This window comes from Macaca mulatta, chromosome 12 (genome assembly GCF_049350105.2).
Source record: "Macaca mulatta isolate MMU2019108-1 chromosome 12, T2T-MMU8v2.0, whole genome shotgun sequence".
Taxonomy (NCBI): domain Eukaryota; kingdom Metazoa; phylum Chordata; class Mammalia; order Primates; family Cercopithecidae; genus Macaca; species Macaca mulatta.
The window spans coordinates 145267083-145285411 of NC_133417.1; the positions used below are offsets into that span (position 1 = coordinate 145267083).

The 18329-nt window shown below is 46.2% G+C and overlaps 2 protein-coding genes across 3 annotated transcripts in view; both read right to left on the reverse strand.

Annotated features, from left to right (window-relative positions):
* Window positions 1-7870, reverse strand: part of NDUFA10 (NADH:ubiquinone oxidoreductase subunit A10) — a 65575-nt gene extending 57705 nt beyond the window's left edge. For both annotated transcript variants that reach the window (XM_015111498.3, XM_028831306.2), the window contains exons 1-4: window positions 7765-7870; window positions 4728-4896; window positions 3759-3974; window positions 1337-1423 (exon numbers count right to left, since the gene is read on the reverse strand). In XM_015111498.3, the coding sequence (XP_014966984.1) occupies window positions 1337-1423; window positions 3759-3974; window positions 4728-4896; window positions 7765-7839 (547 nt within the window). In that variant the 5' untranslated portion in view covers window positions 7840-7870. The remainder of the gene's footprint in view (window positions 1-1336; window positions 1424-3758; window positions 3975-4727; window positions 4897-7764) is intronic.
* Window positions 7871-12479: 4609 nt separating this feature from the next.
* OR6B2 (olfactory receptor family 6 subfamily B member 2) lies at window positions 12480-13418 on the reverse strand. The gene has a single exon (XM_028831307.2). It carries the CDS (start codon window positions 13416-13418, stop codon window positions 12480-12482), a length of 939 nt encoding a protein of 312 aa, XP_028687140.2.
* Window positions 13419-18329: the final 4911 nt, after the last annotated feature.

An 18329-nucleotide genomic window follows, 5' to 3' on the forward strand; every position in this document is an offset into this window, starting at 1 on the left:
TTTCAGGACAGAAGCCAGCATCCCTCGCCAAGGCGCAGCTCCTTCCTCGTGCAGCCTCAGCCAGCATCATTCTCCCCCAGCACCCAGCCCTCACTACAGGACACCACCACCAGCCTGCGGCACATGCGGGCTTCTCCACCATCCCCACGCCTCCCTCACTCCTGCTGCGCTACAGATGACAGGCCATTCGTCAAAACAGCTGTCCCTGACACTATCCCATCTCCCAGTTGGTTACACATTTCTCCTATGTGCCCCTAAAGCAGCCAGGAGTAATGCTCAGGAGCTGCTAAGTACACTTGATTGCAATTAACCATCTCCGCTGGTTCAACAGCCCCCAACCCTGGGCCTGTGGGAGCCTTGTCTTATGTTTCTTCATATTCATATCCCGAGCACCTAAGAGAACCTGGCACACCACAGGCACTCCAGAAACACCTGCTGGTGACCTGACCCGCTGCTCAGCATACCCAGGGAGGATCAGCCCCCATCAGAAGCAAGGGCTTGCAGTGCTCTTGTGGGCGGCAAGCTCACAGGTGGAGTACCCGCAACACCAGGACACACGAGCAGCCAGGAGCAGGCGTCTCCTCCGCAGAATCGTCACCTGGCTTGCTTTGGCCTCCTCTTTCACTCACTAACCAATAGTACTTCCTCTGAGTTCCCAGATTCCAGTTTTCCACTGGCTCCAGCCACCTCAGTCTACAGATGAAAACGCCGTCAGTCAGGCTGTCTACCAGGCCTGTTCAACACACCACCCAACAGAGTCCTAGTCACAGACACCCCAACCCCACCCTGACTCCTCAAGGTCAGCCTGCTTCAAACCACATGGTCTTTGTTCCTTTCCATTTGCCACTTGTCAGACCTTCCCCAATACAGCAACACAAAGCTACTGTCCTAAAAAATGGCAACGTGTCAGAGGGAAGGACTGTGGTGATGCCGGCAACTGGCAGGGCCAACATCCCAATTCATCAAAATCATACACTAGAAACTGGAGCGTTTATTACAATTAGAGCTACAGCCTAGGTATTGCTAGGGCAGGCTGAGCGCGGGGCAGGTTCTAACGGGAGGCTGTGGGGACTGCAGTTTAAGCTGTGTGTGTTTGAGGTCCGGGGCTTCAATCTGCTTTTACAGGGAGACACGATAGCACAAAACACACCTATTTTAGGAGGGAGAAAGGGTGGAAGACATCTTAGGAAGTCCCTTTTTCCAGTGGAGACCAATTAAGTAATGGCATTTATTCATCAACAAACATTCATAAACACAGTAAGTGCAAGGTGAGTCTATCACAGCCTTTGCAAAGACACACCACACACCCAGAAGCCTGTCTGCAACCCTGACTCACACTGCTTTCGGATGAATCCCTGGTTGTACATCGCCTCCAGGAACACAAAGTCACTGAAGATGGAGCGCTCCAATACAACACCTTGTCCTGTTTAAAAACAAGCAAACAGAAACTGAAAATCAGACACAGAGCATAGCACTGTCAACTGATCACTGTATTTCAGAAAAAAGAAAATAACAGTCATTTACAATTCCATTTCCACACCAAAATACTGAAAAGAACATACACATATTTAAAAGTGGAAAGTCATTTTCAAAAACTGAAATTGTCTTTTCAGTTTTGAGCAATATAACATTGTTTCATTCAGTCAGCTATAACGGAAAGCATCCAGTTAATACAAAAAGTGCTTTGTTTTTAAATAATGTATTCCATCCCTACAGTGTCCACCCCCATCCTGCTCCTGCCCCCACCATTCCAGTCAGGTCTACCAATGCTGGGCTACTTCTCAACCTCACCTCCGTCCACTCCCAGCCTCACTGGCTGTGTTACTATCACAGCAGCCCCGTCGGAGACTGGTGCAGCTCAGAGCACTGGTCCCCGGTTCCCAGCCAGCCTCCCTGTGGTCAACCCTGCTGTGTCTGGGCAGAGGCTTCCCCTAATCTTCCTACCTAGCCTCTCGCCGTGGCCTCCTTCCTCAGAGCACCCACCACTCACCTGGGACAAGACATTCTTGTTTCCACATCGAGTCTTCGTCCCCCTACTAAAACACAGGCTTCCCTCCCTGTGGCACCCGTAGCTCCCAGAATGGGTCTGGCACACAGCAGTCATGCACTAAATATTTAATGAATACATTCACCCAGCGCCAATGTGCCCCAAGAACACTGAGATGGGAGCAAGCTGCACCTTTTTTTTCTAAACGGGAAATAGGTTACTACAGCACACAAAAAAACAAGGTTTTGTTTAACAAGTAAAATGTTTCTTTTTCATTTTAAGAAATGAATAGTCAGAAGACAGGGTTGAAGAATGCTTCAAAAAGAACATGGAGTAAGCCTGGATGTCAGTATAAGTCCATGCTACGACATCAGCTCCTGGATTGGCTCCTGGTAAAGCACCTCAAAACAGAAACAGCAGACCACATTGTTTTCTTAGGAGTAACACTAACTAAGATCAGGGCTTACGTTCATATAAGAAAAGAAAGAATCACTAATAAAATGTTGAAAAAGCAAGACAATAACTCCACCACTGTACAACTGTGTAGATACGTGTCATGGACACACACTGCATCCATGGAGACCTGAAGGAGCACAGGCAGCGGCTCCTGAGCACAGCTCTGAGAAGGAGCCCTGTCAGCCGGCCACTCTTGGTGAAAACCACATTCTTGTTCTCACAGCTCAGACCCCATGAAGCCAACCCTAGCGGGAGCTGAGCTTCTGTGTGAGAAGCTCATCAGAGGCACTGCCAATCGATGAGCGTGGCAAGCACTGCAATGTAAAACAGACACACAGGCCCCAAGAACCCACCCAGCTCCCTCTCTCTGCACACAGATGTGCCCTTTGCTGCCACCTGTGAATTCAGGACTGCCGTGGCATGGTAGCTTTGACCACAACTCGGCAGTGCATCTGCGGTCCAACTCTCAGGATGTCTAGCATGCACTGCTGTTTCCCAGGATGATTACAGTCGCCCCTGGCTGGACCCTGACCTCGTTCTGCACACAAGTAGTCCATGTTCCTGCCCTTTCATCAACATTCCCTTCCTCTCCTAACTATACTTTCTGATCCCTGTTCTCCATCTCCCTGACTCCCCAGTACACAGCTCCACTTTCTGGTCCCTGTCTCCATCTCCCCGGCTCCCCAGTACACAGCTCTACTTTCTGATCCCCGTCTCCACCTCCCAGCCTCCCCAGTACACAGCTCCTGCCCATTTCCTTCCTGTTTGGACATCTTCAAGGGAAGCATCCTCTCCTCCTGCACTGGCCTATGGGACTCTGCGTGTTCTCCCTACCCCCGTCATCTTATCAAGGTTAACGTCTACCTTGTGGCTTTATGGTGAATTCCAGCCTATCTCTGGGCCCTCCAGAACAACCCTATTTTGTTGGCATCCACATCTCTGTCTGTATGGCACATGCACAATCTTCATAAGTGTGATCCCATTTCCTCCTGGACACTTCTATGCTCTCTTTTCCCCTTTGTTTTGACACATTTCATATATAAATGAATATGTAAGTATAGAAGCCTAAAGCAGTGCCTTGAGAATTCTATACAATCCATAAATCTCACTCCAGTATCCACAGTGAAATAGCATTAAATTAATTCTGAAGCAAAAATAACACAATCTCAAGAAATTCATGATCTTGTTGGAAAGACAGAGCTTACTTCATCAAACACCCTTAAAGGAAAGCTCGACTCAGTGGCAATTTAACGTGGCTGAATTCTAGAACAGCATTCAAGTACAGAACAAGTCTAACTGCCCAGAAATACTGCACCTGTCGTCAGCAAGTGCTCCAAGGCATCCGAGTACTGCAGGAGGCGACTGCTGTACAACCAGGACTGCAGGCGGTAACTGTGGCCATCATTGCTTCTCGGATCATCATAAAATTTCTCCAAACTAATATTGCCACTATAGTCTTCGGCGAGGGGCTTCCCATCTCCTGTGGTACTGTCTACATAATGAATCCCCGCTTCAGGAAAGTGCTTGAAGCCTGAAAAGAGAAACAATCGATGCAGTCTCACGTACATCACTCACTTCCCGCAGGGAGCAGTGTGGCCTAGCCAAAACACACAGCCTGCCCGATTATCACCACCAGGGATGGCGTCAAAGACCTAGAGAAAGTCACCTTCATGCCTGGGTTTCATCATGTATGAAGGGAATACACAACATATACGAGCAAGCATGTGAGCGAAGGAGCTTGCACCGTGCCCTTATCCAGGTTCCTCCTGAAAGCACTGCTCCCTGTAACCACAGGAGCCCCCTCTAGCGGGCAGCTGCTGTCATGCAGGTGCTACAGAAAGGTACGAGGGACACACAGCTGCACCAGGAGTCCGGAAGGGGCTCTAACCTTGGCTGTGGGACCCAGCTATGTGGCAGCCGCTCACTTAGGAGTATACCCATCTGTGAGTGAGTACCATCCTCAGCTCTATTTCAGAGGCTGTCGCAAAGTTCAAACACAACAGTTTACGTGGAAGTGCCCTGCTTACACTGTCCACATAAAATTCCAATTCAAACTGACAACCATCATGGATTTTTACAAATTTTCCAAACACAAAAGATTAAAAACAGCTTTTTCTTGTTTTATAAAACAGCTTTTTCAATAAACAAAAATGTGAAATACCCATCTTAGGTCCAATTATTAAACATTTAATATTATTTAATATTAATATTGAAGAAACACCAGTGAAATAAGCAACCATATATCTGAGAAAAACGTATCATTCTGTATAACATAAAATCGTACCTAGTTTCTCTGCTACTTCTTTTGCAAGTCTGCCTTTTCCGGTACATATATTGCCATCTACAGTTATCACCTTGCTGTGCTCTGTCATTCTTGTGCTTGTTTTATCCCCAAATAGGAAACGCCACATTCCATAGTGCAGCTTGCACTGCACACTGCTATGAATTCCTCTCTGAAAAACACAAAATCACACAGCAGCACGTTGTGACCACTCTGGTTCCTGTAGGCATTAGCAATTATTAGGTAAAAATACTGAGAAATCTCTTGGTGATAAAAATGCCAACATCTACATCTTTATTGCCTATTAATTTGTTTAATTAGCTGTCTATCCCCCACCACTCTGTACATGCAAGTTTCATTAAGGGCAGATATATTGTCTGTTTGTTCACTGCTAAATCCTCAGGCCCTGGAACAGTGTCTGAAATTTTTATTAAATATGTTTACTATGTTCAATAAAAATTGGAGGGAGGGAGGGAGGGGGGATGGATGGATGGATGGGTGGATGGATGGACAGATGGACGGACGGACGGAAGGAAGAAAGACAGGGATGGAGGGGAGCTTGGGAGTGAAGGGAAGGGAATAAAAAATATTTCTCTAATCCAAGCTTCTGTCCCCAGCTCCTGACCTAGTTACTCCACTGCCTATTAAACAGCTCCACCTAGATGTCCTGAAGGCACCTGAAGGTAACACAGCTAAGGTGAAAAGCCCCCAAATCTGCTTTCCCTCACAGCAGGGAATATCCACTACCTAACAAGCAAGAGAGAGCAAATTTGAGTGACACCTTCCTTCAACTGCAGAATTACGCACAAAATCCTAACTCTTCAAACTCTTTGGACACTGCATCACCTCCCTATGCTATGTGCTGACTCTGTAGACATCCTCACACCTCTCATCTATAAGGCAAAGACCTGCTTCAACTCCTGTCTCCAGCGTCCCAATTTATTCTCCACGCTAAAACCAAAACAATCCTTCCAAAAAAAGAAAAAAAAACATAACCAAAAGTAAAATAAACTGAAAAAGTTCAACACGTATGATGGGATAATAGCCTTACCATATACAGAGATTGTATAGCACAAGAAGCAAAACAAAGAATAAAAACACATAGCTTATTTTAAAATTATAAAATACAGCTAAAAACCACATGAAAAAGTGGTTAATCTTGCTACAAAAAAAACAAAAGACTATCATCAAGAGACATTAGTTTTTCATGTATCAAAATGAGAAATAATTTTTAAAATGATTACAGAGTTAGGACAACACAATGAGTACCATCCTAAACTGCTAATGGTAATGAAACCTAGAGGACACTGGGTCTACAGCATTAGGAATCCATTCAAAGGCTATATACATAAGACTGACCTATAAGGATGCTCAATGAAGTATGATATGGAACATCAAAAATGCAAACAGAAACCCTTAAATGTCCGACAACGAAGGAATAGTTAAAAAAAATGTAAGGCATATCCATATTACGGAATACTAAGTACTCAAGAAAATATAAAAATATTAAAATACTTCTTTGTGAAATTTAAATAAAACAGGAGAATATAAAATATCAAGATATTTTTCGATCTTGATTTATTTGATAACTGAAGAGTAAGGAAGAAACAAGTTACAAAACAATGCAGAGCAGACAACCCAATTTAAAAATGGGCAAAAGATGTGAACACCTCTCGCAAATGAAATTAACTCAGATAGCAAATAAGCATATGAAAAGATGCTGAACACTGTATGTCATGAGATATTCCAAAGTTAAAACAAGATACCACTACGCATCTATCAGAATGGATAGCAATCCAAAGTAACGGACAGCCCCGCACGTTGGCAAGATGCAGAGCAACAAGGAGAGCCTTCACTGCTGGTGGGAGTCAAATGGCACAGTCACTCTGGAAGATGGCTTGGCACCTGCTTAGAAAACTAGTCTTACTACATGATCCGGTAATCACTCTTCCAGGTATTACCCAACTGATATAAAAATGTGTTTCCAAAAACAATCTGCACATACATGATTACAGCAGCTTTATTCATAATTGCCAAAAACTTGAAGCAACCAAGATGCCCTTCAATTGCTGAATGGATTAACTGAAATACATCCATGCAATGAGATATTATTCAGTGATTAAAAAGAAATGAGTTATCAAGCCACGAAGACATAAGTGAATCTTACACAGATACTTCCAAGTATTCAAGGCGTCTGAAAAGGCAATATATTGTATAATTCTAATTATATGACATTCCACAAAAGGCAACTATGGAAATGGTAATGATACCTGTGGTTGTCAGGGGTTCGAGGAAAAGAAGGGTTTAATAGGTAAAGCAGAGGCGAATTTTTTAAGGCAGGGAAGCTACTCTGTATGAACCTATAACAGTGGCGACATGCCATCATACACTTGTCAGAACCCATAGAACCTTATAGCACAAAGAAAAAAATCCATAGAACCTTATAGCACAAAGAATGCATGCAATGTATGCACATTTTTGAAAACTCATTAGGTAGAAGGATCCCAGGATGTAAAGCAGAGTATGACAAAGCAATCCAACTGTGTTACAAATGTATGAAACAATTTCACTGAAAAAGGCGGGGGCAAACTGCTAAGAAATGAGTAGTCAGTAAGAGTAAAGGCAGAAGGAAGAGAACACAAGCACTGGACTCCGTTTCTGCTCAACATCGCATCACCCCAGCACCTAGCAGGGCCCGACCTTTAAATGGCTCTTGACAGGGCTGCTACGTGAATTATCGAATGACAAGCGCGCGTGCCCCCGGCCTGCCACCCGCACACTGGCCTCCCGCATCAGGGCAGCCTCCGGGCGATCACCTCCGCGCTCCAGCGTTTTGCTTAAAGCTGAGATAAAATGGCCTGCAGAAGCTCGTGGCCCCCCTGAAGTCTGTCCACGACCAAAGACCAAACAATTCCGGAGGCCGGAGGGGTCCCCCAAACCCACCCCGAGAGCGACCCTGGGAGCCGCCGCCAGAGGCCGGGTGAGATGTGGAACTGCCCCCCTCCCCCACCTCGCCCGCCGCCGCCCGCTGCCCGCTCACCACGCGCTGGGCGCCCGCCGCCAGGACCCGGACGGACGCGGTCGTCGGGGCCAGTTTCAGGAGCCGGAAGGCCATGGCTACCCCGTCAGCTCAGGCTCAAGGACCCAAGGGGACGCGGTCGCGGCGGGGCCCTTTCCTGCGGCAGGCGCGCTGCCGTGACGTCACGGCTGGGGTGCCCGCGGCGCCTGTCGGGAACCTTCTAGCGGCGCGTCCGGGCGGTGCTGCGCCGAGGCCCTCGGGGGCTTCCGCGGAGATCGCCAGCGGGCTGCCGGGGGTCCTGCGGGTTGGGCTGAGGGCTGAGAGGCGGGGGTTGGAGGTGAGGGTGGGGGCAGCAGGCTCGCTGCCCGGCCCCTGCCTAGGTTCTGAGTTGCTGCAGTGTCGGGAGAGCTGAGGCAGCCCCGGGCGTGGAGCGACCTCTGCGTCTCAGGGTCCTGCGTCCCAGGGTCCTGTGCTCCCCGCGTCCCCGAATCCCGCAGGCGCGGTGTGGACGTCAAAGCGACCTCCTAGAGAACGTTCCTAGCTCTCAGAACGTTCTAGCTGGGGAGGGAAACGGGGAAAGCGGGGCGAGGAGCGGAGGGACGGGGTGGAACCTCTGCCGCGGGGCGCCAGTCCGGGACAGGGACCTGGCAAGGACGGCCTGGGTCGCCTCTGGGGCTGAAGGCTGAGTGGTCTCATCCAGGGGACCTGCTGTGAACACATTGAATAGAGGGGAAAACAAACGGAAAAGCACACGCTCCAAGTCCATCTCTTAAACCTGTGCTCCCGTCAGGACCTGGGCTCTGGGCTCCACGTAGGAACCTTGCGTGTGAGGTTTCCTTCCAAGTACGCCTCCTGTTTGGAAGGGTTTTTATGATCTTTTGTGTTCCTCGGGCTTTTTGTTCTTAACCCCTGAAATATTCTTTAACTTTGTTTTCAACTTTTCAGAAATGATCATGCGATTGTAAAACAGTGGGAATGCGGCTGTGTAAACTAAGGCCGGTTGTATGGATGTTTCCATAATTGAAGAATTGCTTTTTGTCAGAAATACGGATTCCCCGTCCCCAACGCAGGGGGGGGGCCTGGTTTTCAGATCCTGGAGGGACCTTGAAATCCATTTAACAATCTTCCAACCAATTCTGATGCAAATAGTCCACATGAGAGAAATACTGGTCTAGACTCTGTTTTCCGTGAGCAGGGACCACGTCCACATCCTTCGCTGTGCCCCCAGCCCCATGCAAAGCTCCTGACACATCACATATGCCACAAAGAAAGTTGTATGAACACACATACAACTGGAGGGTGTAACCAGACAGCCCTGAATCCTCCAGCCCCACTGAGTCACAGCTTATAATCTTCAAATAGAAGGACTCAAGGCCTCCCTTCACATCTCCATATCTCTAGAAAGCCCAGCATCTTTTTCGGTGTTTCTGAGAATTCTGGGAAATGAATGGGGGATGGCGGGGACGTTTTCAGATTTTTCTCATCAGCTTTACCCCAGGTGAAGACACGCCTTTATCTTATTTTCTAAGGTAAGATTCTAGTGTTTCACCTTTTACTGATGGTATAAGAAAAGGAGAGAGATCACCATAGGAAACAATATAAAATTAAATAATTACCGGACGTCGCCGTCCTAAAGCTTCTTTTGAACATTTGGTATTATTTATTACCTACCATTATATTTTGGAAATTGGCTCCCCGTGTCAGGCACTTCTGACACTGCCTTCTCCCTGGACATACTCATCGGGAGCTGGATTCCAGGGCCTCAGGACTGAAGGAGATAAAATCCATGGAGGCGGGGCTTCTGGTTGATGGTGCCTGGCTCACCTGGTGGTGGTGGAGGGCTCGTCAATCCAGAGGAACAAGGAGCCCCGCTGGGCAGCAAATCCTACACCCAGCAAAACGATTCTTTGGTGGGTGGGGGGGATGAGAGAAACGAAGGCATTCTCAGGTGATGAAAAATCTAAGAGACTTTGTTTCCAGTGAGCTCTTCCCCCCTTTAAAGTTTGGCTAAAGGAAGCTTTCAAACAGAAAGTAACACAAGAACGCTGGGGCCTTCAGAAGGAAGGAAGAACAACAGAATAGGTAAAATAGAAAAATATAGTAAACGATCCCTCACTGAGTTTTTAAAATTATATTTGGTGGTTAAAACAAAAATCATAACATCGTCGATGTAGTGCTTACTGCACATACAGGAAATACGACCATCACTATATAAAAAATGGGGAGGGTAAAAGCACCTACATGAAAGAATTCTGTGATACTCCCCTTGAAGCAGTAAAACATCCACACAAATAGGTTGTGAGAAGTTACATCTGTGTGCTGTGATACCTAGAGCAACCACTACAAAAACTATACCTAATGATATTTCCCAAGACATTATCAGTAAATCAAGATTGAATTCTAAAAAAATGTACTGTATTCATTGGAAGGTTAAAAAAAAAAAAAAGGCAAAGGAAACAAGACAAAACACAGCAGACATGAGCCCTAATCTGTTAATTATTTGATAACCTGAACAGTCCTGTACCCATTAAAGAAGCTGAATCTGTAATTTTAACACACAACCCACTTCCCACCCCCCGCCAGAGAAGATTCCCGGTTCCAGATAATCTCACTGGAGAATTTTAGCAAATGTTTAAACAACTTTATACAATCTTCTCCAGAAAGCAGAAGAGGCTTTGCAACTTGTTTTATGATACCAAAACCATACAAAGACAGGATGAAAATAACTTCAAACCCCAATAGACTACTATCGCTCATGAACATAGACACAAAAATCATTAACAAAATGTTAGCAAATTGAATCCAACACTATATGAAATGAATAATACACCACAACCCAAGGTGATTTATTCAAAAGATGCAAGGCTAATCTGGTATTTGAAAATCAACCGATGTAATACACCTTATCCGCAGGTGAAAGAAAAAATCTATGACCAGATTGCCTGATGCAGTTTTTTGCATCACTTGACGAAACTAAATACTCATTTATGGTAAAAGCAAAAACTGCTCTCAGCAAATAAAACTGCTCTCAGCAAATAAGGACAAAACTAAATATTTATGGTAAAAACAAAAACTATCAGCAAATAAAACTGCTGTCAGCAAATAAGGACAAAACTAAATACTCATTTATGGTAAAAACAAAAACTGCTCTCAGCAAACTGCTTCAGCTTGATAAGCACATGCACGAAAACTGCATCATTGTACGTAATCATGAAAGACTGAGTGCTCGTCTTCTAAGTAGGAAACAAGGCAAGGATTTCTGCTCTGCCCACTCTTATTCAACAGAGCACTGGAAGTTCTGGTAATAGGCCATGCAAGAAGGCAAAAAATAAAATTCATACAGATCAGAAAGGAAGAAATAAAACTCTGTTTTTAGTTGACATGACTGTTCACATAGAAAACCCAAAGGAATCTACAAACAATTCCTAGAACTAATGAGTGAGCGCAGCAAGTTTGCAGACTGAAACGTCAACATATGAAAATCAACTGCATCCTACATACTAACAACAAACAGACGGAAACTGAAATAAAAGATGGAATACCATTTACAGTTGCTTCAAAGAAAATATAATATTTAGGTCTAAATCCAGCAACACATACACAGAATCTGCATACTAAAAAGTACAAAACACTGATTAAAACAATGAAGAAGACCGCAGTGATTGGAGGGGCTTACGATGTTCATGGATTGAAAGACTCAACAGAGTCATGAAGTCAGTTCTTCCCAAATTGATTTTTAGGTTTAATGGAATTTCTAGCAAAATCTCAGCAAGGTTTTCTTGTAGACATAGACAGGCTTACTATAAAAGTTGTATAAAAATGTAAAGGCCGTACAATAGTCACAAGAATTTTGAAACAGAGTAATAAAGTAGGAGGAGTCATTCTTCCAGTGTCAAGATTTACTACATAATCATATCAATCAAGACTGTGTAGTGTGGACGGAGGGTGTGATATTGATAGATACAGTGATCAATTAAATAGAACAGAGGATCCAGAAATAAGCCATATTCTCAACTGACACAGTAGCGCACCACATAACGACATTTGGTGAATGATGAAGCGAACAGCATATAAGATGGTGGTCCCATAAGATTATGATACTACATTTTTACTTACCTTTTCTATATTTAGATACCTAAATTGTGGCCAAGCACCGTGGCTTATGCCTCCTGGGAGAGGCAGGACAGGGTTTCTCCCAGCGTAATGTATTATGTATACATAATACATAATACAGTATATGCATTATTCCAGTATATGTATTATCCAGTTTAAATGTATTATGCTTTATGTACTATGCAGTATAAATGTATTATGAATTATGAATATTGGACAGCCATGAGAATGCATGAGTTACTGTTACATGCAAAAACATCAAGGATTCGGGCAGGCAGCACAGTGAATGAAAGAAGCTGAACATAACAGGGTGCATACTTTATGCATAAACCCTTCAAAAACACCAATGCTAGCATCTGGTTTTGGAAGTCAGGATAGTGCTTCTCGTGGAGGAGGGATAATGACTGGGAGAGGGCATGAAGGCAGCTTCTAGTTCTTGATCTGGGAGCTGGTTCCATGAGCACGGTCCTTTTGTGAAAACATATGTAGACGAAGGCTAATTACTTGTGCACAGTTCTGTAGGTTTGTTAAATTTCACTTAAAAATTAATTCAAAGAGCACAAAGTGCCGTATACAATGTTGTTTCATCACTACAGATTTTTACCCTAGGACATTTAGTTGTCTTAGTATGAAGTTTGACCCAAGCCCAAGGCCTTTTTCAATTCATCCTTAAATTCCTTGTTCCTCAGGCAGTAGATCAATGGGTTAATTATTGGCGTGACAACAGTGTACACGGCAGAGATGAGCTTGTTGGAGCTCCGGGAATCAATGGCTTGGGGCCGGACATACGTGAAAATCATAGCCATGTAGAAGATGGTGACCACGGTGAGGTGAGAGGCGCAGGTGGAGAAGGCTCTCCAGCGGCCAGTGGCCAAGGGGATGCGCAGGACAGCCAGGGTGATGTGCCCATATGACAGCACGGTGGCCAGGAGCGGAAACACCAGGATGATGAAGGCCAGGATGAAATCCACCAGCTCAGCAGTGGAGAAGTCCGTGCAGGCCAGCTTGAGGATAGGGGAAATGTCACAAAAGAAGTGGTTCAAGATGTTGGAGCCACAGAACGTGACGCTGGAGATAAAACAGACCTTGATCATGGAGATGGTGAAGCCGCTCACGAAGGAGAAGCCCACCAGCTGGAGGCACAGCCCCGGGGTCACGAGGACGTGGTAGTGCAGTGGGTGGCAGATGGCCACGTAGCGGTCGTAGGCCATGGAGGCCAGAAGCACACACTCGGTGCACACCAGGGAGCTGAAGAAGTAGAGCTGCATCATGCACCCGACGAAAGAGATGCGTTTCCGCTGGAGGAGGAAGCCCTCCAGCATCTTGGGGGTGATGTCAGACACATACCAGATCTCCAAGAAAGACATGGAGCTCAGAAAGTAGTACATGGGCCTGTGGAGGGAGGCGCTGCTCCAGACAGTCAGGATGATGGCCAGGTTCTCCACCAGGACAAAGAGGTAAGTGAGCAGGAAGAGGAGGAAGAGCAGGTACTGCAGCCCCGGGGCCGTGGGGAAGCCCACCAGGATGAAGGTGCTGACCTTGGTGACATTCTCCCCGCTCATGCCTCTGTGCTTGGGAGCTGTGGGCCTGCAAAACATCAAAGAGCAAGAGGAAAGGGCTGCAGGGCAGCTGGGGCAGAGAGAGAATGGAGCTGGACTTGGATGGGGAGTTTGGGTACAAAGAGAGGCCACACGGTTCCTGAGAACACCAGGAGAGAGCAGTGATCTGCTGATCTTCTGAGTTTTAAAGTAGAAAACTTCTGTGTGCTTGCATTTAGATATAACCATGAAGTAGGAATAAGGAAGAGAATATGCTGAGGAACAGAGCCGGGCAGCTCCTGGGTGGGTGAAACCCAAACCTCTGAGTCTAGGGGCACTACCAGTCCACACATGCTCGGGGCAGCTCTCAGAATCCAAGTGGGCATGGACACAGAGCTGGCCCTCCTTAGGGTCCTTCACCTGAGGGTTCCTGCAAGTCACAGCAGCAACCTTGGCCCGAGGTGAGGGGCTATCAGCCTACCAGGGCAGGACCCCAAACCGGGCTAACCAGCCAGAGGAATGCAGGGAGGGCTCCCAGGAGAGGGCTGCCTGGCTCTCGGGGACCTGGTCCACAGGCGAGGGAGAGAGAGGGTAGCCGCAGCCCCTTGCCCCACAGGGCACCTGGTGGTTGCTTCACTGGCAGTCTAGGTGGTTGAATGGCAGACTTCCACCAGCTCACAGCTGGGGAGGGTGACTCCAGGTTTCTGGCCCAGAATGCTGAAAATTGATGAGAAGACTAGGAGAGGGCCAGGTGGGTGCCGAATAATCGGGAGGCTGTGCTGGGGGAGGTGTGGTGCACGGCACTTCCTGGAGAGCCTCACGGTGACATGTAGGGGGTTGGCTATACGAGTCTGGAGTTCATGGATGAGTTCCAGGCTGAAAAACGAAATTCTAGAAAGGAATTGTCCAGGGACAGGTTTATACTGAGAAACGCACCTGTACTGCTGCTGTCTAGGGTGAGCATTCTGTGGGAACTCAAGATCACCCACTGGGGTGGCATGGCCATTCCCTGCCTTAAAATGCCAGCGTGCAGTTCAGAGTTTAGGATCAATTTCACAAGCATTTGCTACTCACTGCAGTCACTGCCTACTATCTCCCCAAAACAAAAGCAATAAGAACCCTGCCGTTAAAGGGATCTCCAGATATGAGTCTGAATGTTGCCTCTTTAGACACCATCCAGGGTGGTGACTGTGTGCCTTTCCCAGCTGAGTGGCCACAGAGGGCTTTAAAGTCCACAAGGAGGAAAGTTGGGGGCCACAGAAGCTCCTTGGAAGGCCAGCGGCCCCCACCTGTCAACTGGGTTTGCTGGGGAGAGCTGGCGGTGGGGGTAGCGAGCTTTGGTTCTTATGCTTTTAACCCAGGACAGTGGAGGCCCCTATAGATTTCTCTTGATTTGGATAGTGGTAACTGATCTCTAATGGGTTGGCTAGTTAATACCAGATTGATTCGTTAAATTGAAACTGTGTTACTTGACAAATTCAGGGCCCTTTACAACACACTGTCTCCATCCCCTGAACTTTAGACAATGGCTGCATTTTCTTTTAAACAAACTTTTTATTTTGGAATCATTTTAGATTTACAGAAAAGTTACAAAGAGAGTGCAGAGAGCCCCGGGAGCCCCTGCATTCAGCTTCCTCCTGCATGAAGAGGGTTTGTTCATCAAAGTAAGGGATTGACGTTGGTATTACAGTGGACTGAACTCCAGACTTTGGCGTTCATCTTTTTTTCCTCAAATGCCCGTTTCTGTTCCAGGGTCCCCCATAGCTACGGGCACGGCTGCCTTTTTAACTTGGCTGTGCCTCCCTGGTTTCTGTAGACAGACTGAAAGGCCAAGCGGATGCTGCCGAGGGAGGCTGGCATCCTCTCATCATAAACAAGGTTCTCCAATGTGTTACAAAGACTGTTTTTGCCCAGTCACAAATTCAAACCTAGGTCTCCAATCTGAGAGAGGAAAGTGAAGCTTTCCATGCCACAGAGCGGACGTATTTTGGGGTGGTCCATGAGACGGGTACTGCGGTAGCTCCTCCCGGCTGCACCTACCATCAGCCTGCCGCCATTTACTCTGATGCCTTCCCTGGTGCCTGGCAGAGCCACCTAGAACCAATCCTCATCAACGATGAGTGAGCAGATGCTCTCTGCCCCATTCAGCCACCTGAGGCTGCTGGCTAATTCTGGGTGAGATGTTAGACATCAGGGCATAACCCGATGCCTATGAATATGTGCTCAGCACAGTACTCAAAAATGCAAGGGCCACTTATGGAGCATCCATGAGCCATCCTGCTTGGTGCTGGCCATGAGACTGCAGAGGGGAATCCCTGCCCCAGATTGTATGTGGGGGGCATGTGGAGTGGGGAGTGTCAATCACACACACAAACGAAGAGCTCTCTCCCCAAGCAAGGAATACATCGTACCCTAAAATCACAGCAAAATGAGCCCATCAGCAACTTGGAAAGTGCTGGACCCTACCTGGCCTGTCGGGAAGCCTCACTGCAAATGGCTGCAGCTGCCTGCAGGAGTGAAGAGTAGCTTCTGCCTGTGTCCAGCAACTCCCAGGCTGGCCACAGTGACCAGACAAGCCTTGAACGTGCTCTTGAGAAGTGGGCTGCCTGAGGCACTGGGGAGACACCACTGTGGCTTTTTCTGATGAGCACAGGGACTCCAGGGTCCAATTATCCCCCTGCTGATGGAAAGGCCCACACTGCCAATTAGGTGAGCCGGTGCCTCTGGGGCCAGGCTGGCCCCTGCCTGGCTGAGGGCATCCAAGCAGAGGCTGTTGAGCCACTCCTGGCCCCCCCGTTTGGGCCCTTCACCCTCCTCAGTGGCTATCTCCCACACTCCCTACTGAAGGCGCTGCTGTCCATGGGTCACCCTTGTTCCTGTGCAGCCCACACCCTCTGAGGGAAGGATTTGTCCCACCTGACTTCTGTTTCCTCTCTGGTCCAGTTCTTCTGACCTCCCCTGTTCTCTCCACTTTAATTCTATGGCCCCAGGTGCTCCTCAAGTAGGCTGGCTCCTGCCACCCTGCTTGGGGCTTTAGGACTCACTGTGCCTTCTGGAATGTTCTCCCTCTGCATCAGCCCGCCTGTTCCCTCACTTCCTACAATCCCACACCCAGCCAGGACATTCCTTTTTCCTCTCCTGCCAGATGAGTCAGCTTGGGCTGCCAGGGGAGGAACCCTGTCCAGCCTCTCCCAGCTTCTGGGGGCTCCTGGCTTCAGGGTCTGTGGCACCAACACTTCGATCTCTGCATCTCAGGTCACGTCGCCTCCCCATGGTCTGTGTGTCAGATCTCTCCTGTGTGTCTCTTTGAGTGTGTGTTTATTATTTTCAAATTTATGCATAATAGATGTATATATTTTTGGAGTACATACGATTGAATGCAATTATAATTTGTAAATATCAAATTAGTATAAATGGGCTATTCATCACCTTAAATATTTGTCTTTTCTTTATACCAGAAACATTCAAATTATGGCTATTTTGATATATGCAATAGATTACTGAAAACTATAGTCACCTTACTGATCTCTAACCTCAGTCTTATTTTTTCTATCAAACTATATATCTGCATCCATTAATCAACCTCGCTTCACCCCAGTCCCCCGTACCCTTCCTAGCCTCTCATAACCACCAATCTACTATTTCCATGAGATCCACTTTTTAAGCTCCCACATATGAGTGAGAACATGCGATATGTGTCTTTGTGCCTGGCTTATGTCACTTAACATAATGACATCCAGTTCCTGCAAATAACAAGATTTCATTCTCTTTTATGGCTGAATAATATTCCACTGCATATAGTACCACTTTTTTTATCCATTCATTCATTCAGATGGACACTTAGGTTGATTCCATATTTTGGTTATTGTGAATAGTGCTGCAGTAAACATGGGAGTGCAGAGACTCCTTCAGTGCATTGATTTCCTTTCTTTTGGATATATATACAGTAGTGGAAATGTGGGATTATATGGTAGTTCTGTTTTTAGTTTGTTGAGAAACCTCCATACTGTTGCCTATGGTGGCTGTACTAATTTACATTCTCATCAACAACGAATGAGCGTTCTCCTTTCTCTACATTCTCACCAAAAACTATTATTCCCTGTCTTTTTAAAAATAAAAGCCATTTTAAATGGGATGAGATGGCATCTCACTGTGGTTTTGATTCACATTTCTGTGATTATTAGTGATGTTGAGCATTTTTTTACATACCTGTTTGCCATTTGTATGTATGCTTTTGAGAAATATCTATTCAGATATTTTACCCATTTTTAAATGAGATTATTTGTTTTGTTTTTTTTTTTTGCTTTTTTTTTTTTTGCCATTGAGTTATTTGAGTTCCTTATATATTCTGGTTATTAATCCCTTGTCAGATAGATAGTTTGTAATTATTTTCTGTGGGTTGCCTTTTTACTCTGTTGCTTGTTTCCTTTGTTGTGTAGAAACTTTTTAGTTTGATGTAATCCTGTTTGTCTGTTTTTGCTTTGGTTGCCTGTTCTTTTGAGGTCTTGCACAAAATCATTCTTTGCGCAGACCAATGTCCTGGAGTGTTTCCACAATGTTTTCTTCTAGTGGTTTTGTAGTTTTGAGTCTTAGATTTAAGTATTTAATCCATTTGGATTGAATTTTCTTATGTGGTGAGAGATGGGGGTCCAGTTTCATTCTTCTGCACATGGATATCCAGTTTTCCCAGCACCATTTATTGACGAATCTATCCTTTCCTCATCATAGGTCCTTGGCACCTTTGTTGAAAATGAGTTCACTGTAAATGTGTGGATTTATATCTGGGTTCTCTGTCCTGTTCCATTGGTCTATGTGTCTGTTTCTATGCTAGTAACATGCTGGTTTGGTTACTGTAGCTTTGTAGTATAATTGGAAGTCAGGTGGTATGCCTGCCATGCCTGGGAACTCTTGGGTCCTGATCCGCCTGCCATGCCT